General features: G+C 43.9%; 1 protein-coding gene across 1 annotated transcript; it reads left to right on the top strand.

Moving 5' to 3' along the window:
* The first annotated feature begins 3,142 nt into the window (after positions 1 to 3,142).
* Positions 3,143 to 5,500, top strand: LOC147738132 (uncharacterized). Its single transcript, XM_086952144.1, has one exon. The coding sequence runs from the start codon at positions 3,765 to 3,767 to the stop codon at positions 5,295 to 5,297; it is 1,533 nt and encodes a 510-aa protein (XP_086808270.1). The 5' UTR covers positions 3,143 to 3,764; the 3' UTR covers positions 5,298 to 5,500.
* The last annotated feature ends 15,585 nt before the right edge of the window (positions 5,501 to 21,085 follow it).

Genomic DNA, 21,085 nt, shown 5'->3' with positions numbered 1-21,085 from the left:
CAGCAAAACTTCACCGGTTTTACCTCTCCTTTTCTTTTGTTGGGGTCTTAGGTGTATTTTCACACACCTTGGTTTACAGTAGTATTTGTATGTGTACACTGTCTGTCTATTTCTGTCTATTCTCACATATAATTTGTTGTGTTTGTTCTGTTCTTCACACAGAGAGAGTGACCAATGATGAGAAGAGGGTATACCGGCAATTGCTAGCCAGGAACCCCCCTGGGTGATACGTCTGTGAGGCACTCTCTCTGCTCTCTCACACTTTTTCTGTACCCTGTGTGGGGTGACCTGTGCTTACATGTTGCTTTTTGTAAATGTAGCATCTTGACCTGGGGAACTGAGGTGAGCGACACACCGAGGGTACCAACAATTATATTGGATCCTTACCCACAGGGTCAGTATAGTGATGTTTCAGGACTAGGTAGGGCTCTTTTGTTGACAGAGAAGGTCAGAGATCAGCTCTTATTGGTCAAGTTAGTGGGTCCAAAGGAGGTGTCACAAACGCATCAGTGGTGACTGCAAGGGAATGTTCAGGGTAAGGGGCAGAGATAAGATGAAGGTGTTAGTATCGAGTCATGTATTTCAGTGGTCTCTGCTTAAGGGGTGTGAAGACAGCTCAGACTATTATGACGACAACTGTCATTGAATCATATGGAAAGGGTAATGGTAAATGAATGCTGTTGGGTAATCTGATGAAGATGGATGTGGAGGAGGGGAAAGGAATGGAGCAATACAAGTATTGGGGAGAGGGGGGATACAGAACAAGGTACCTGTGGGATGCCTAAAGGGCTAGGAAGAGCTTGGGTCTGGGAGAGTTTGATGAGTGAGGAAAATGTCATCAAGTAATTCTAGGCTGCGTTCAGATACTTGAATTAGGATAATCCCATTACTATGAAGAGCGATGTTTGCCTCTGCTTTGCAACTAATAGAGGGAGTTACCAAGAGACTGAGACCGTGGGGGGCTTTAGTGGATGCAGTGATCCGGAGCAGAGAGCAAAGGGCTTTCCTTCATTGTGCTGATCTTGTAGTGTAAAAGATAATGGGCCAGATGCATCAAGCATGTTTTACCTTCGCAAACGGCCGATTCACAGAATCAGCCGTTTGCGAACGCAAAAAAATGCTCTTCTGATGCAGCAAACCCTATTTTGGGTAACCTGTTACCGACTCGCAAAACGGGTTTATGATTCCCTATTAGGAAGTTTTGAACAAAAATACAGGAGTAGCAACCCGTCAACTGTGTTGGAATTGGGGTAGAGAAAGGCGGAAGGGCATGTTTAGGACATCCCTTCTTAATACCAAACAGCATGCGTATGCATGAATGTTTTGCGACCGAAATGCGGTCGGAAAACATTCACAAAACATTTGCATTCTACCACCTACTTCAAGTAGGTGGTAATCAATTTGCAAATAGGAAGGGGTCCCCAAGGGACCCCTTCCCCTTTGTGAATGTCTGTAAATGCATTTTCTAAGAACAGGCAGTGATCCCATGGACCACTGCCTGCTCTTAGAAAATGAAAGGACACGTTTTCATTTTCTCTTTTGTAAAGCATCCCGTTTCCCTTTAATGAAACGGGGCTGCTTTTCAAAAAAAGATTGCTTTATTTAAAAGCAATCACGGACATGGTGGTTTGTTGACCCCAGCAGGCCACCATTCCTGTGATTTTTGCAATTCATAGGAGGTTGCAAATTGCGACCTAGCTCATTAATATTCATGAGGTAGGTCATTTGCAATCCCCTAGGTATCTCAGAAAGTGTTGCACTTTCATGCAATCTGATTTGCGATTTTCGAATTGCGAATCGCAAGGATTCGCAATTAGGAAATCGCTAAACGGTTTGTTGATGCATCTGGCCCTCGTAACTTATGCTAGCTCCTTTAGTCGTGCAAACATAGGGGCTGGAAATAAGGGTTTCTAGTTGAAATTTGAGAAGCCTGTGTTTGAAGTTTGTGAAAACGCGTTTACATAGTTTAGGAGGGTATATGATAGTGTAAGAATTACAACCGTCTGGAGCTAGTTGGAGTCTAGAGATCTATGAGAAAGGGAATCCATGGCTAAGGGCTCCAAATTTCCAGAGTGGAAAGAGGGGAGGGACCGGGTTACAGAATGCTCACGTGGGGGGAAGCTGAGGGGAAGAGAGGGGAAAGGGGTATGGTCATATGAAGTAAGGAAGGGATGGGGCAAATCATGGGGTAACTGGAGGAAAGTTCCATGACTCCATTCTACAAAGGCAGCCCATTAAACAACAGCATCATGACAGAAGATGTCCAGAGAGAAGAAGGTACTTTTTCTGTTCTGGGCTTCCCAGCGTTATATGCATGTGATTACTAGGTGGATATCAGCAAATCCTGAAGGGAAGGACCAGGTGCGATTACAAAAAAAGGGAAGTTGAAATACATTAGGTCAAACTAGATTATGCAATTAGGAAGATAGGATCCGAATTAGAGGGATAGGAGAGATGGGATGAACAGTGGCCTAGATACACTTGGAAATTCGATAGACCGAACCAGTTTGGAAATCTACGCAGAATTAGTAAAAAGCATCATTGTAAGATGGCCGCCAGCGTGGAAATACTTTGAAGCTATAGAACATGATAGTCTTTCTTTCATGTCCATAAGAGGGACATGCTAAATCTTAGGTCAATATCTAGATTTCTAGAGTCTTAGAGGCGCCGCTTTATATGGGGAGAGGGTCGATATATGATGCAGGGCCTACAATGCCCAGATAGAGCCCCAAGGGTCCCAAACACAATCAGCGCACAAAAGGCCCACTTAATCAGGCTTTGAGACAACAGCGAAGGTAATACTCTTGAAAAAATAGTTAGCAGTGAATGAAACCAGGCACCTCCGTGGACAATAAGATTTGATGTATAACAAAGCATTTTGATGTCCACTTTGCTGTCTTGAGTCTTCCAGATCCATCTCTTACTCCAAGAGTTGTTCTTATTTTATAAAAAAAACCTTGACCATATGCATCTACCTAAACCTGTAACTAGGATATGAGTGCTATGCGAGCACCCTTTTTTTTGCTAAGTTGCTCTATGAACACCTTTGCTGAAATAAATAAGATGTGGCATATTCAAAGGAACTTTTATGAAAATATCTCTGTATGGTTAAATATGTCTTCATAAGTTTCAACAATAATAATAAATGAGATCCTTTTACAATCAATTAAAAATTGTATAGGCACATTCCAGTATTTTCCATTTAAGTAATTTAAATCTCTTTTCATCCAACAGAAAACAATCCTTGATTGTACAAAATATTTGAGAATAATGAAGCTAATACTGTAAATCTGCAAGAGCAAAGTCAGAAACATTGCATTCCAGTATTCAGGAAAACATAACTGCCATCAGAGACAGCCGAACCTGAACATAAACTGACAGATCTTCAAAGTACCGTCATGGGCAATTTGTGGTTCTACGGGTCTCAGCTGTGCACCTCTGTGTCTCAAGAAGAAAAAAACACTCCTTGTGTAAATGTGTCCAATACCAGCTTTGATCATAAATTGGTTACAGCAGTGCTCAGCTTCCTAAAGTGATATCAGACCACCTTTCAGTGCTAGAGGTGTTTTGTGAACTCTTTCAGGCCTTTCCACAGCAACCAGCAAAAATCACAATGGAGTGAAGCCAGACAACTGGAAAATAAAAGAAATGAATGTGGCAAGTATTTGGTGACCTTTGCACTTTAGTGTTTAGTTGGAAAGAAAATAAGCAAAATACCACACACATACAGGTTGTGTGAGAATAACACAAGTGCTTTATCGGTCATGTTGGCCCTTCAGAAAGCACAGTCAAGAGATGTAGGAAAATACATACCCGACTCAGAGACACTAACTATGAAAGAAAAAACATACACTTGCAGTGAATGTGGAAGTAGTTTTACGGAATCATCTAAACTCAGGAATCATCAGCGAACACACACCGTGGAAATGCCATTCAAGTGCAGTGAATGTGGGAAGAGCTTTATAAATTTATCAAGCCTTAAACTGCATCAGCGAACACCAACGGGGGAAAAGCCATTCAAGTGCAGTGAATGTGGGAAGAGCTTTATAAATTTACCAAGCCTTAAACTGCATCAGAGAACACACACTGGGGAAAAGCCATTCAAATGCAATGAATGTGTGAAGAGCTTTCGTCAATCTGCACACCTAAAACGGCATAAGGGAACACACACAGGGGAAAAGCCATTCAAGTGCAGTGAATGTGGGAAGAGCTTTATATGTTTATCAGAACTAAAAATCCATCAGAGAACACACACTGGAGAAAAACCATTCCATTGCAGTGAATGTCTGAAGAGCTTTAGTCAATTATCACACCTAAAAATGCATCAAAAAACACACACAGGGGAAAAACCATATCATTGCAGTGAATGTGGTAGTAGTTTTAGTGTCTCATCAAAATTAAAGGTACATCAACGACAACACACTGGAGAAAAACCATACCACTGCAGTGAATGTGGAAAAAGTTTTAGTTCCTCTTCAGGATTAATGTATCATCAACAAACACACACAGGGGAAAAACCATTCAAGTGCAGCGATTGTGGGAAGGGCTTTATAAATGTATCAGCCCTAAAACTCCATGAGACAACACACATGGGCGAAAAACCATATGATTGCAGTGAATGTCTGAAAAGCTTTAGTAAATTATCGGGCCTAGAAAAGCATCAGCGTACACACACAGGGGAAAAACCATATAATTGCAGTGAATGTGGAAGTAGTTTTAGGAATTTGTCAACATTAAGGAATCATCAGCGAACACACACTGGTGAGAAACCATACCATTGCAGTGAATGTGTGAAGAGCTTTAGTCGATTAACAGACTTGAAATACCATCAGAGAAATCACACAGGGGAAAAACCATACAAGTGCAGTGAATGTGTGAAGAGCTTTTGTCGATTAACGCGCCTTGAACGGCATCAGAAAACACACACTGGGGAAAAACCATACCATTGCAGTGAATGTGGAAGTAGTTTTAGTGAATCCTCAACATTAAGGATTCATCAGCGAACACACACTGGAGAAAAACCATACCATTGCAGTGAATGTGGAAGTAGTTTTAGTCAATCTTCATCATTGAGAACTCATCAGCGAAGACACACTGGAGAAAAACCCTTCAAGTGCACTGAATGTGGAAGTAGTTTTAGTTACTCTTCATCATTAATGTGTCATCAACGAAAACACACAGGGGAAAAACCATTCAAGTGCAGCGATTGTGGGAAAAGCTTTATATATTTATCACATCTAAAACTCCATCAGAGAATACACACGGTGAAAGACCATATCATTGCAGTGAATGTGTGAAGAGCTTTTGTCGATTATCAAGCCTAAAACACCATGAGAGAAAACACACAGGGTAAAAACCATTCAATTGCAATGAATGTGGGAAGAGCTATATATATTTATCAAGCCTAAAACTGCATCAGCTAACACAAACAGGGGAAAAAATCATTCCAGTGCAGTAAATGTGGGAAGAGATTTGGTTACTTTTTAAACCTACATAGACATCAGGAAACACACACAGGGGAAAAGTCATTCCAGTGTAATGACTATGTGAAAAGCTTCAGTCAATCTTAAAACCTACAAAGACATCAGCGAACACACCACCATCACTGAACACACATAGAAATATATTTAAACAACAGGAGAGGAAGGGTAAATAGAGATATCTCTTACACCCCTATATCAAATAATTCTTATAAACAACTAAAGAGAATCCCTAAACATCTAAAAAGTTACTGATGAGATGAGAATACCACCAATAGTTCATGCATTCCCTATATCACCAAATACCATATACCACATATTATAAAGATGTGTCAACAGGTAAGTGATAGTATGCCCCGTGTTGAAAAAGAGAACCCTCAGGCACCCACACAAGGCAGGTAGCCAGTTGTCGTCATTGGGTTCTGGTTGTTAGTAAATGTGATAATTTACAAAACACTTTAAAGGTGAGGTTAAAATGAGTATCAACCACTCCTAACAAGACCTTTATTAGAAGGATGGTTCTGACTCAATTAAAAACAGTGTGAAAAATAAGCGGACAAATAGGGTTGTGTGATCTGAACCCCAATATCCTCAAAAGAGGTCGACATGTTTCAGCTATTTGGTCAGGTTCCGACCTAGCATTCCTCAGGACCTATCAAAAAAATGTATATTCGCACCTGGATGGAGGCGCACTCTAAGGGACCTACTCACCCCAGGTGGATACAATCAAACAGTGATTTGGAAGAGTTTACCAGTCAGTAGTCACCGCACTGGAAGGTGCAATTGTATCCCTGCTATTTGCAAGTTTAGAATTTATTATATGACTACTTCCAGTGTAAAGAAAAGGAGAATCTCTCTCTTCAGGACTTCTTATTGCCCCATGGCGTACTTCCTGGATATGCGGCTGTGGAAAATCTTCACGCCAGCATCGACATGCTGTCGGCTCTCTGCTGTCCCACCTAATCCGAACTCCGCCGCAGTCCGTAAACTCCGCCGCATATCCAGGAAGTACGCCTTGGGACAATAAGAAGTCCTGAAGAGAGAGATTCTACTTTTCTTTACACTGGAAGTAGTCATATAATAAATTCTAAACTTGCAAATAGCAGGGATACAATTGCACCTTCCAGTGCGGCGACTACTGACTGGTAAACTCTTCCAAATCACTGTTTGATTGTATCCACCTGGGGTGAGTAGGTCCCTTGGAGTGCGCCTCCATCCAGGTGAAAATATACATTTTTTGATAGGTCCTGAGGAATGCTAGGTCAGAACCTGACCAAATAGCCGAAATATGTCGACCTCTTTTTAGGATATTGGGGTTCAGATCACACAACCCTATTTGTCCGCTTACTTTTCACACTGTTTTTAATTGAGTCAGAACCACCCTTCTAATAAAGGTCTTGTTAGGAGTGGTTGATACTCATTTTAACCTCACCTTTAAAGTGTTTTGTAAATTATCACATTTACTAACAACCAGAACCCAATGACGGCAACTGGCTACCTGCCTTGTGTGGGTGCCTGAGGGTTCTCTTTTTCCTCACAGGGCATACTATCACTTACCTGTTGACACAACTTTATAATATGTGGTATATGGTATTTGGTGATATAGGGAATGCATGAACTATTGGTGGTATTCTCATCTCATCAGTAACTTTTTAGATGTTTAGGGATTCTCTTTAGTTGTTTATAAGAACACACATAGAAATAAACATAGAGCTGAGTGAATTTGGTAATAATTTAAGAACATCAACAATACTACTGACCTATCTGTGGGCATACACTGAAGGACAAAAGTACAGTTATTGCGAGATGAAGAAATTATACAAAATTATAAAATTACAATAATGCAAGATATTCAAATACCAGCTGCTAAAAAGCAGAGGATAGAAGACTGAACTAGTAGTAAAGAAGAAAAACATATATATTTTAAAAAATATAAAATTGTCTATTCTCTGCTTTTGTTTATTTCCCTAAATCTAGGAAAAACTTGAAATATCAGTAAACCCTTTGGGAGACTAGCACAAAGTGGACTAAAAGTAAAGAAACATTGTTGGTTTTTATTCTGTGAGAGACTTATAACAAATGAAATCCAAGCACACCTGGCCATGCTACCTGTAAAATCAACTCCATGAACAATGCTTGGACTAACAAGGGTATTTTCAGCTAATTTTAGTGATTAGTAATAAAACATTTAAACCCAACACACTCAAAACAATTTAACAAGCACACAATAAATATTCTTCAGAGCTGGCTGTGGTTTTGCTCATTTAGTGCATCATTAATGGTTCTCTGACAGCGGCCAGAGAACAGTTTAGAAGAGCAGAAGTGAAAGCAGGTGAATGTGAGCTGCAGCTCTCTGGGTTAACCCTTGCAGTGAATGACATTTACCTCTGAAGCAGGAGAATGTGAGCTGCAGCTCTATGAGTTAACCCTTTCAGTGCTGACATTTACCTCTGTAGCAGGAGAATGTGAGCTGCAGCTCTCTGGGTTAACCCTCGCATTTCATGACATTTACCTCTGAAGCAGGAGAATGTGAGCAGCAGCTCTCTGGGTTAACCCTTGCAGTGCATGACATTTACCACTGAAGCAGGAGAATGTGAGCTGCAGCTCTCTGGGTTAACCCTCGCAGTTCATGACATTTAGCTCTGAAGCAGGAGAATGTGAGCTGCAGCTCTCTGGGTTAACCCTCGCAGTGCGTGACATTTACCTCTGAAGCAGGAGAATGTGAGCTGCAGCTCTCTGGGTTAACCCTCGCATTTCATGACATTTACCTCTGAAGCAGGAGAATGTGAGCAGCAGCTCTCTGGGTTAACCCTTGCAGTGCATGACATTTACCTCTGAAGCAGGAGAATGTGAGCTGCAGCTCTCTGGGTTAACCCTTGCAGTGCATGACATTTACCTCTGTAGCAGGAGAATGTGAGCTGCAGCTCTCTGAGTTAACCCTTTCAGTTCATGACATTTACCTCTGTAGCAGGAGAATGTGAGCTGCAGCTCTCTGGGTTAACCCTTGCAGTGCATGACATTTACCTCTATAGCAGGAGAATGTGAGCTGCAGCTCTCTGAGTTAACCCTTTCAGTTCATGACATTTACCTCTGTAGCAGGAGAATGTGAGCTGCAGCTCTCTGGGTTAACCCTTGCAGTGCAGCAGTGCATGACATTTACCTCTGAAGCAGGAGAATGTGAGCAGCAGCTCTCTGGGTTAACCCTTGCAGTGCATGACATTTACCTCTGAAGCAGGAGAATGTGAGCTGCAGCTCTCTGGGTTAACCCTTGCTGTGCATGACATTTACCTCTGTAGCAGGAGAATGTGAGCTGCAGCTCTCTGAGTTAACCCTTTCAGTGCATGACATTTACCTCTGTAGCAGGAGAATGTGAGCTGCAGCTCTCTGAGTTAACCCTTTCAGTGCATGACATTTACCTCTGTAGCAGGAGAATGTGAGCTGCAGCTCTCTGAGTTAACCCTCGCAGTGCGTGACATTTACCTCTGAAGCAGGAGAATGTGAGCTGCAGCTCTCTGGGTTAACCCTCGCAGTGCATGACATTTACCTCTGTAGCAGGAGAATGTGAGCTGCAGCTCTCTGAGTTAACCCTTTCAGTGCTGACATTTACCTCTGAAGATCTGATGTAGAACAAATGATGATCATTTCCATCATCATTCAATGAAATCCGAGGAGACAGAGAAGTTGAAACATTTAAGGCCTGGTTTAGAACTCGGCGGACCGGTTACTCCATCACAATGGTGACAGATATAACATCCGCCGAAATATGAATTCCATTATAAACAGTGGGATTAATATTTCAGCAGACAGGATATTCATCAACGTTGTGATGGAGTAACCTGTCCGCCGAGATCTAAATGAGGCCCTTGGTTATTCACAGGTTTCTGAAAGCTTGACGTTCAAGTAAAAATTGAATCTTGAACAGCAAATTATTCCAGCGCTTAAAAAATAGAATTCAGAACTCTGCTTTACAGTTCTAGACCCTTGGCCTGAAAAAATAAATCTGTGTTTAGAAGAGAAGAAACATGAATGAAATTCATTATTCACTGAAATTATATTCTGACTTTGTGTTTACAAGCAAAAAGGATCCCTCGTTTTATATAAGCTGCAGCTGTGACAGCCAGGCTGAGTACTTCACTTCAGAAGAGTGCGGGATCAATAATGAAGGTCACAAAGCTGCAGCTGTGTGATTTCCAGGCCGAGCACACTTCAGAAGAGTGCAGGATCAATAATGAAGGTCACAGAGCTGCAGCTGTGTGACAGCCAGGCCGAGCACACTTCAGAAGAGTGCAGGATCAACACTGAAGGTCGCAGAGCTGCAGCTGAGTGATAGCCAGGCTGAGTACTTCACTTTCGAAGAGTGCAGGATCAATAATGAAGATCACAGAGCTTCAGCTGTGTGATAGCCAGGCCGAGCACACTTCAGAAGAGTGCAGGATCAATAATGAAGGTCACAGGGCTGCAGCTGTGTGATAGCCAGGCCAGGCACACTTCAGAAGAGAGCAGGATCAATAATGAAGGTCGCAGAGCTGCAGCTGTGTGATAGCCAGGCTGAGCACACTTCAGAAGAGTGCAGGATCAATAATGAAACTCACAGAGCTGCAGCTGTGTGATCGCCAGGCCGAGCACACTTCAGAAGAGTGCAGGATCAATAATGAAGGTCACCGAGCTGCAGCTGTGTGATAGCCAGGCTGAGTACTTCACTTTCGAAGAGTGCAGGATCAATAATGAAGATCACGGAGCTGCAGCTGTGTGACAGCCAGGCCGACCACACTTCAGAAAAATGCAGGATCAGTAATGAAGATCGCAGAGCTGCAGCTATGTGATAGCCTGGCTGATCACATAACTTGACTTCAGAAGAAAGCAGGATCAATAATGAAGGTCTCAGAGCTGCAGCTGTGTGACAGCCAGGCTGAGAACACTTCAGAAGAGTGCAGGATCAGTAACAAAGGTCACAGAGCTTCAGCTGTGTGATAGCCAGGCCGAGCACACTTCAGAAGAGTGCAGGATCAATAATGAAGGTCACAGAGCTGCAGCTGTGTGATAGCCAGGCCAAGCACACTTCAAAGACTGCAGGATCAATAAAGAAGGTATCGGGCTTGCAACTGTGAGATAGCCAGGACAAATACTTCACTTCAGAAGAGTGCAGGATCAATAATGAAGGTCGCGGAGCTGCAGCAGTGTGATAGGCCAGCCGAGAACACTTCAGAGGAATGCAGGATCAATAATGAAGGTCACGGAGCTGCAGCTGTGTGATAGCCAGGCTGAGCACACTTCAGAAGAGTGCAGGATCAATAATGAAGATCACAGAGCTGCAGCTGTGTGATAGCCAGGCCGAGCACACTTCAGAAGAGTGCAGGATCAATAATGAAGGTCGCAGAGCTGCAGCGGTGTGATAGCCAGGCCGACCACAATGCATCTCTTTAAAAGAGTGAGGGATCATTAACATATGTCACAGAGCCTCACACCGTGTGATAGCCAGACCGAGCACAAAGTGAACAAAATCACAATTTTCCATTATTGAACAACAATTGTAGATGGCAGATGGAGCCAAATTATGAAATGATTGATCCACAAAAGTAATGAAAAAAAAGAGATTGATTGCACCAAGCTGTTATATTCCTAGAACCAATCATGACGCTATAAAACGTACACAATAATTACTCGATTTTACATGATAAAAAGAAATGTATGTTTTGGATACGTAATAAAACAAAAAAAATGATTTGGATTTATGTTATTTTACTGCTGATTGTAAAGAAATTAGATTGTTCGAAAGTGTGACTGCTCCCAGAATGGCTCTGCTTTCAGTGTTCCCAGGGCTGGCGATGGTTTTTTTCTTGAGATGGCACTAGCTCTCCTGTGTTGATGAAGGGAGAAGTGCTACTTATAATACAGACATCTGGGCTTCACTCCTACTAATTCAGTCCTTTTTATCAAATCAATACCTCATTTATTGAGGAAAACTAAAAATATTTGTGTCCTGGCACTCCCCTTGTTAATAAACAATATAAATGCCACAAAATGTTCAGTACTTGTATATATTCTTCTACAAGAGGGATTTAAATGTACATTTCATATTCAAACGGTTCTTATTTAGGGCTACCTCATCTGCTGAGTGATCACTTGTGTTACATCTAGAGCAACGGTGTCTGTGATGGATGTGGAATGAAGGAGCCGAGTGCAAAGAGTTTCTCAGAAAGCTGTGAGCACCTTGGAAGGGTGAACAGTTATAAAGCTAAGGTTATTTAAGGGTTTGCTTTTTGTTGAAATGTTCATGGAACGATCATATCTAGAATGTTGGTTTACCTACGTCCCTGACTAACTGAGAGTTTCAAGCTTTATTCTTAATATGGAAGGCTGTTCTTCAGAGCCCCTGGTAAGAACATACAGTGCTAAAATTCTAGCAAAGGCAATCTATGTAGCCACTCCACTGGCATACTAAGTAGGACCTGCTTGAGCTGTTGTCATATGTAAATTGTTAAAAAATTCTGTGAGTTCCTCTGGGGAATAATTCCATCCTGCTCTCAGTCTTGGCTGCCACACTAAAAGGGTGGCCGCAACCTGCTTTGGCATCTTACGCGGTCTCAGGCCGATTCTGAGATTTTTTGACTCTTCTACTAGACAGTTGGTCCTCCAAGCTTTGGTGCTTTCTCGGCTAGACTATGCGAGCTCGCTCTTATTAGGGGTGAATCAGGCTGAAATTGTACGCCTCCAGCGTGTTCAAAAGGCCGCCGCAAGAGCGGAGGTGGGCCTCCCTAGGTACAGCTCGGCAGCCAACACCATTCGATCCCTTCATTGGCTACCTGTGAGGCAAAGGATCAATTTCAAGGCCTTGTGTCTGGCATTTAAGATTCTCCATCATTCCTCCCCGCAGATTGTTGGCAATCTGTTGGTACCCTATAAGCCCAAGCGCTCTCTGCGCTCCTCAGGCCAAAACTTGGTTGTTGTCCCAAGTTTCAGACTTTGTAGGGCGGGGGGCCGTTCTTTCCGGGTGTTGGCGGCAGCACTTTGGAATTCCCTCCCCTCCCATATCCGTGCCCTTAACGACCTGCTGGAGTTTAGGCGGGCCATCAAGACGTTTTTATTTCTGTAGTCTTTAGCTTCTCTTGGTCTCGCACTGGCCGCTGTGTTCTGCTGTGTTTGTTCGCTTCCTTGTAGCGCCGGGACGCCCCTTCGCTGGGGCAGCTGTGCGCTATACAAATGTAGCTAACATAACATAACATAGTCCTGTGAAAGCTTAACTCTCAATGTATAATTGGCTATAATGAAGCTAAAAGCCCTCGTGAACCGGTCCAAGATATGGGTAAGTAAGTAGTCTGTAATGATGTTGGTCTTTTTTACTTGACACACTAGTGAAAAACTCTGCTGAGATTCTGAGAAGAAGTCACTGAATTATTTTGAGAATCTGTGTTGTCATTGGTGTAAATAATTGGCACACGGGTCACAGTTTATTCTGCTCAAAACTGTGTACTAGGGTGAATACATGACATTGTTCTGTATTCTGTCCATCAATTGTTCTTTTTCCATTTGTCACCTGAATGGGACGGGTATGCCTAGACATGGGTCCTGTGCTCTCCATGCCACTGGAGTCAAGCTATCTTGGCTGATGAGGGTTGAGCCCGAAACCGGTCCTAGGATGTATGTTTCCATTCCAGGGGGGACCTGGCATGGCAGTTTAGGCTGGACTGTTCTCATTGGGCACAGGGTCAAGGCTGATTTGCATACGGCTGAGTCCAAACTGGAATGGCATGGTGAGCAAAAAAACTGGATTTAGGCCCAGCTCTCTGTACTGGGGTGAATGTTTGACATTGTTCTGCATTCTGTCCATCAATTGTTCTTTTCCCTTTTCGCAGCCTAGCACCAATGCAGTTGTATGCAGGATTTCTTTTATGCAGAAAAGGGCACCTTCCTACAAGAAAACAATCCTGAGAGGCACATTCCTCTTTCGATGTGTGCTGCATTCTGAAAGAGGAAGCAAAGAGGAGAAATAAAGATATTTGTCCACATTACCCCTCTCTTGGGAAGGCATTTTTGGCACTTTCCCAGTTTTACTAGTTTGTGCAAATCTGAGAATATGTCAAAAAAAGGTTCATGGGAACACCCAACCAACGCCCATGGAACGCCACCCCGGGCAGAGTTAGCAATGCAGCGATTTGTGTTGCTTGCTTTTCTCCAGATTTATGAAGCCACTCAGGGCCATGCAAAGTGGCCTTGCATGGCTTCATGAGTTGCATTTAAGATATGCATCGCTTTTGCACCTCATTGCATGGTGCAAGAGCGAAGCACACTGGCTCATCAAATACCCCATTATGTTTAGGAATATGTGGTCCGTATGGCCATCAGTGGCATAACCAATTTGAAACCTGATCCTTTAGAAATCTCTTCCAGTGATAAGCATCCAAACACAGCCCATGGATATAAATCCAAGAGCCTTTCAAAAAAAGAATGACATTAATAAGAAAGCATTTTGGTGCAATAGTAAAGCTAGAAAATGCTAGACAGATGCTGTTAAGATAACATATGGTACAAAGAGACAACCAGAATGCGAGCAATGCGCGTGGCTGGCAGTACAATGACCAGACAGGAAGCTGATTCTGATCTTGTGGATTACTCACATGTGTGTTCTTTCCCGGGGTATAGGGACCAGAAAGAGTAAAGATCTATGATCACTCTAGGAAGCTTAAAGCAAACCTCAAAGTCACTGTCTAGATGACTCCCCCCTGCACCCCACTCAAGTAGAGCTGATGGCACAGGTCTTTCCCGTTTAGCTCTCTTCCCTTTGATGAACTACCCAGCAGCCCAGGGTAGAGGTTCCATACACCTCCCCTCAGCATCGGTACATTTTGGTTGCCTTTGGATCATGGCACAAGGTGTCAAGAAGTGGCACCTTTGAAACACACAATTGCATAGCGGAGAGTTATGGCTCCCCTGGGCATCTTTTCTGGACTGTATTTCCAAAGACTGTGATTTTCACCGGGGGAACCCATTCCAAATCCTCTTGAACATACAGGGATGTGATAGCAAGCTGGTGTGTCACCTTTCTCTACTGCAAACCATCCACAAACCAAGGGATTAGTCGAGAAGTTTAACAAAACCCTTAAAAGTATAATGAGAGCTTTATCAGAAAACTTCAGGAGGAAGAGGGATCTTCTCTTGCCATGTCTCTTATTCACTAACGAGGAGATTCCCTACAAGGGCATGGATTTCAGTCACTTTGACTTCTGTGTGAGCACCCAGTCTGGGGCCCACTCAAGTTGAACAGCAAAGGGTGGAAGGAACTTCCAAGTTCGCACAAAATTATGTGGTCGACTCTGTGATTGGCCTCAGATGTTTGATGGGGCAATACATGGATCAGGCGATGAAAAACCTTCAGGCTAGTCAGGAGCTAATAAAAGGAGTGATATTTCAAGAAAGCAATGCTTATTGGGTATTAGAAGGGCCTGGGGGTGTTGGTGTGAAAGCTCATATATCTGAAAGCTTTGGAGGATAAGTGGTATGGACCATACAAATGGAAGCGGAAAGTGTCTGATGTGAACTGTTTGCTGGACACAGGTAACACACTGTAACCGCAAAGGGTGTTCCATGTGAACCAACTAAAGACTTACTTCTGGAGAAATAGCGCAGTGAACATTATGCTGTGGCAGAGTAATATGAACTTCATGGCACTCTACGACCTTCTACTCTGTCCCCATACACACATTTGTCCAACGCTATACTCCACTCTATGAACGTATACTCCATTGTCCAACACTCTAGTCCGATATACAACACTTGTCTATACTCTATGACACAGCCCTTCTCTTTACTGTACAAGACCCCACTACATTTATAAGAGTTTACTACCTACCGTATGCCACTCCACTCAACTCTGCTCTGTGACACACTAACACACACTATTATAATTTACTCCACACTAGGTTACACCACTCCACTCAAATCTACTTCTCTGTACTAAACTTTACCTCCCTTTACGCTCCTGTACAAAAATCCACTGTTTTGCACACTACTGTACTCTATGCAATCCACTGTACATCATTCAACTTCATCATATGCCACTCTCCGACACCCTACTCCAGTCTATGCTCCAACACTCCACTGTACAACACTGTACTATACTATAAGCCACTGTTGAACACTCTACTTTGCTTTATGCAACTCTATGATACTATAGTCCACTATTTGACACTGTAAGGAACTCTTTGTATGCCACTGTACACCACTTTACTCCACTCTACTCCATAACACAGTACTCCACTCCACTGTACGCCACTCTGTCGTTGTACCTCATAGCACTGCCAATCTGCTCTACAACACTGTACTTTACACCACTCCACCCTTCAAAGCACTATTGGATGTATGTCACTCTTCTCTACTGCTGCCTACAAGACTTTCCAATACTGTTCAACACATCACCACACTCTACTGTTAAAAATGGTCCTCCAATTTATGACACTTTACTTTATTGTATGCTATGGCACTCCACACCACTATAGTCTACAACATGCCATGCCACTCCACTCTCCACTGTAAGCTACTCCACAGTACACTATTCCACTGTACACCACTGCAGTGTACTCAACTCCACTGCATACAACTCCACTGTATGCCACTCCAGTGTGCGCTATCTTAAAGCTTCACCACTCCACTCTAAGGCACTCCAGTGTATGCTGCTCCGCTGTATGCCACGCCACTCTTGGCTACTTCACTAATTGATATTTCAGTGTATGCCACTCCACTCTACATCATCCCCTCTACACCACTCCACTGTACGCTATTCCACTGTACCACCCTCCACTCTACCCCACTCTACTCTACCCCACTCTACTCCACACCACTCCTCTCCACAATTCTCCACTGTACAATATTCTACTCTAGGAAACTCCACTCTATGACCCTAAGCTCTACGCTTATCCACTCTGTGCCGTTCTATGCCACTTCAATGTACAACACTGGCCGGTACGCTATTTCACTGTGTGACACTCCACGCTGTGCCACTTTCCTCTTAACCCCCTCACTTCGCTATTCCACTGTATTCCACTCCACAGTACGCTATTACTCTGTACGGCACTATAGTGAAGGACTGGGTTTTTCTAAGACCCAGCGGTGCCAGGGATAACACCTGAAACCTTCGTGGGTTACCTGTTCCGGCGTACAAATGACAGAGACACAGGACACTTCCTTCGGCGTCAAAGATTCGAGGTTTATTTACTGCAGGGAACACAGAAGTCATGAGAAGTACATAGCATGTAAGTTCACGGAGTCTGATTCGAATTGTATCTGTAGATCGCTCCTTTTATACAGTTTTTCGTCATAGGATAACATGACAGACAAAAGGTTACAACCCGCTTCCCACAGTAAATTTCATAGGGGGTCACTTTCATGTATTCAGGGCCCGGAACATAATTACAGTAGCATTTGGCAGTTCCCAACTGTAAAAGTACATCTTCCCACCATTAGTACATTCCGTTTAGCTGTAAACAAATCAAGGAAGAGGCAGAAACAGGTGCAGAGGAAGACGAGGATAGCGAACAGATCGAAGAGTGTGTAAAAAGGGGTGGTATCAGGAAACATGATTGCAGGGATCAAAGGAGACGTGCCTAATGAATACACAACTGAGACAATAGACCGGCACGGCAAGATGAGCCTCGAGCGGGGCCATCTGCCTTACAGTGTCATCCCCCTCATCATAAAGACACCCTCAAAGGAACACGTGTCTTCCGCAGGAGTTTGGGAATCCCAGGGTCACGAAGCGGACAGCGTCCGTTCGCTGGCTACTTGAGAGCAAGAAACAAAATGGATGCCGTATCTAAAATGGAACCCGTGGGTTCAGATGAAGAAACCCACGAAACAGACGAACGGTTTAGGTTAGCACAGCGAAAACGCGCACACCCACTAAACTCGTCATTTGCGGTTCATAGATACCAGACTCGACCGTATTCGGGCGAGTCGAAAACACCACTTACAATTGTCAGGGAACCTCAGACGCTCCTTTTGCCCTCATGTAGGCAAGCACTAGTCGGAATCAGAATCGATCTCGATAATTATCAGACCATCCAGATGTTGCTGCAACATTATTCTATCCATCAGCGCTTCCTTGGTAACAGGTGGCCGTCTTATACACGTCGTAGCACAGCGGCCACATAAGGCAGGACCACACTGTACACAAAGACAACACGTGAACAGAAATGCTACAACAACCCCAATGATCATCAGAATTTTCCAACCCCACGTCGACACCAGGCCCCAAAACCACCCTAGTAGCGTCCAATCCCCTACGTCCATGTGTATGGACTCAGAGATCTTATGCAACTTCGAGATGACTTGATAGACAGTTGGAGCGTTGTCAGGAATGAAAATACAGCAACTCGAATGGATCACCTTTCATACTCCACCTCTATCTGCAAGGACAACGTCCAAAACCATACGATTTTGTAACGTCATAAGCCTGTCCGCCTGAAGCTCTGCTGTGATATTACCAAGGGCACTTGCAGTGATATTAGCGGTCGATTCCACCACTCGAGTCAACTGTCTCAGGTTCCTACTATTGATCATAGGCCACCAAAATGGCAAGAAACCCTTAAAGAAGTCTCCCGCTTCTTGACCGGCAGTGTCCTCTTTGCTAATCACGCCTCTCACAACTCTGGTCTTGTGATAATCTGAGGCAACTGTAAAAGTCGGTGGCAACAAATTTGCAATATAACAGGTGCCCGAGAAGTCAAGGGGCAACCATGTATATGCACGGTCGTAACATACAAAGTACGTACCCTTGGCAGTCAGGAGAACAGGGGAAGAGAGCATGGGTAAAACATACGTTTCAGTGCAAGCACTCTCCCCAAGATGAGCTCTCGGGCTTCGACCACGACCTTTCAGACAAAAATTACCGAGGTGGGGTACGATCCAGATTGGAGATGATCTTTTGAGCTGTCTATCACCCACTAACACACTATACTCAGCCTCGCTCAGATTCCTATAGGCTCGCACCTCTTCCTCTGGAATAAGCGATGGATCAAAGATATCTCTATCTAAATCAGCAATCGCTATTGCCAAAGACTTGTGGTACGGGCCGGGACCAAAGTGTGGAGAACGTGGCTCTCGATTGGGGTAAGAATCTAGTGCACTACGGAACATAGTTTGGAATGCTCGAGCTGAACCCTGGGAACTGTAAGGAAGGACCAAGTACGGAATTCCCTTATCAGTGGTATGTGGCATTAACCCACACACCCAACAATTGGTAGTGTTCATCACCAACTGATGCTGATGAAGGAGCTGAACGAAGGAATTGTTCATAAATTCCGCACGTCTAACCTGCTCGTGTTGGGGTAAGATGTGGAAGGAATGAGGAGAAACAGTGGAGGTAGGTTTAGGTTCAGAAGAAGGGGTAGGTGAGGCAGAAGGCAATAATGACTGTATCATGTAATACACCCCACCCACCAATAACGAAGAAACAGTTAGGAACAGAAGGAACACCTGAAACATGAAGCATTTAGTACGTGCAATCCTATGCAGTTAAAATCTTTGAGATTGAGTCTTGTCCAATTCCGACAGCTTCGAGAAAGCCATCCTCTAAAACCGTCCGCAACGTTCTTGACGCACTTCGTTCTGTGTAGCAATAGTCAATCCCCAGGAGTTCCTAGGAATCGACGGTCTCCAACCTAGTGTCAGGACCTACTAAACAGAAGGAAGTACCCGCACGGCCCTACGGTCCACCCGGATGTAAGGTTCTTTTTAATTAAACAATATATATATATATACAAAATCCCCTAGCTGTGGAAACAAAACACACATATGCAGAAAAGAACTCAGAATTCATACAAAAATTTCAGTTATTCAAAAATGTTCAGAGTGATAATGGGGTAACGTGAATGTCAGGGGAGAAAGCAAAAATATTTTTTATTAGTCTCTAGTGTTGGAACGGAGAAAATATCTGCTTCTCCCAGGACGAGTCTGATCTTCAAACAGTTGGTCAGATGATGAAACAGAATCCTGTCGATCAGACAATAGTTCAGATCTTGAGTTCTCCAATGACAAATGTTCAACAGTATCGTCCGGCTGCACTGAAGTATTTCCCACAGGCTGAGCGTCGCTAAATGGAACAAAGTTCGGCAAAACCTCAGCTTCAGACGAGGCGATGCCCTTCCTCACCCACGAGTCCGCTGGCAAAGGTATAGGTACCTTCTTGGTGTGGTTGGCATGCACCCAGTGTTTGCGGCCTTCCAAACGAACAGCAGTTCTCGTGGCAAGGAGCACCTGATAGGGTCCGATGAATCTCGGCTCAAGATTTCGTTTTCGGCCAAAATTCCTCGTAACCACCCAGTCTCCGGGCTGGAGCTGGTGGCCCGGACCCTCCGTCTGCGCCGGCAGTGCTTCAAAGAACTGTTGATGAATTACCCTCAGTTTAGCAGTCAGATCATGCAGGTAATCGATCAGCATTGGATATTCAAGATCAGCGAACACACTGGGTCTAGGAACCCCCCAAATATTTGCAGGGCGGCCAAACACAATCTCATATGGGCTGAGCCCTACTCGAGAGTGTACAGTCACCCTAGTTGACAGAAGAGCCAAGGGCAAAGCGTTAGGCCACGAGAGACCAGTCGTAGCCTGAATCTTTGCGAGTTTTAGTTTGAGAGTACCATTGTACCCCTCAACCAAACCTGCTGACTGGGGATGGTTGGCACTATGGAATTTCTGTGTAATTCCAAGGCCCTTACACACACTCTTCATCACACTCCCCACAAACTCACTTGCGTTATCAGACCATACAATCCGTGGCATTCCATACCGAGGAAAGTATTCCTTCAGTAGGACTTTCGCTGTGGACAGGGCAGTATTGTCTTTGAGAGGATAGGCTTCGATCCATCGGGAGAATGCACAAACCACAACCAAAACATATTTTAGGTTATTGCATCGCTCCATATGGATGAAGTCCAACTGAATCACTTCAAAGGGACATGAAGGAGGAGCAAAATGGCCAGGGGGTGTAGGAGTTCCCTTGCCAGGATTGTACATCATACATATCATGCAATTCTTGACCAATCTCTCAGCACATTTAGCAATACCATCATTCTTCCATACATGGGACAACAGCTTGCAAATAGCTTTCGCGCTAATATGTGACAAACTGTGTGCCATAGTCACAACAGCTAGCACATATGCATCCGGCAACATCCACCTTTTATTCTCCGACAAGTCAATCCAACAGCCATTCGCATCCAGCTTTCCCGTACTCTCCTTCCACTTGGTCTTTTCAGTCTTGGTGGCCTCATTCTGAATTGCCTTCACACTTTCAATAGTATCCTCACACATACCAGCTTCTGCAGGTCACCTTACCGAACTCGTCACATACATTATAGTCGTAAGGTTTCACGCAGTCTCCTTAGCAATCTCATCAGCAAAAGCATTGCCCCGACCAACATCATCCGTTACCTTACGGTGTGCACTACATTTAATAATCGCCACCTGCTTGGGCAATGTAAGTGCATCCAAAAGATCATTCACAAGCTGTCCATGCTGGATCTTCGTACCATGCGATGTCATGAAACCTCTCTCTCTCCACAATCGTCCAAAACTATGTGCAACACCGAACGCGTACTGACTATCCGTAAACA

The sequence above is a fragment of the Lissotriton vulgaris genome, chromosome 1_1 (assembly GCF_964263255.1).
Source record: "Lissotriton vulgaris chromosome 1_1, aLisVul1.2, whole genome shotgun sequence".
In the NCBI taxonomy this organism is placed as follows: domain Eukaryota; kingdom Metazoa; phylum Chordata; class Amphibia; order Caudata; family Salamandridae; genus Lissotriton; species Lissotriton vulgaris.
Note: the sequence above shows the minus strand (reverse complement) of the source record. Positions and strands in the feature narration are given on the sequence as shown.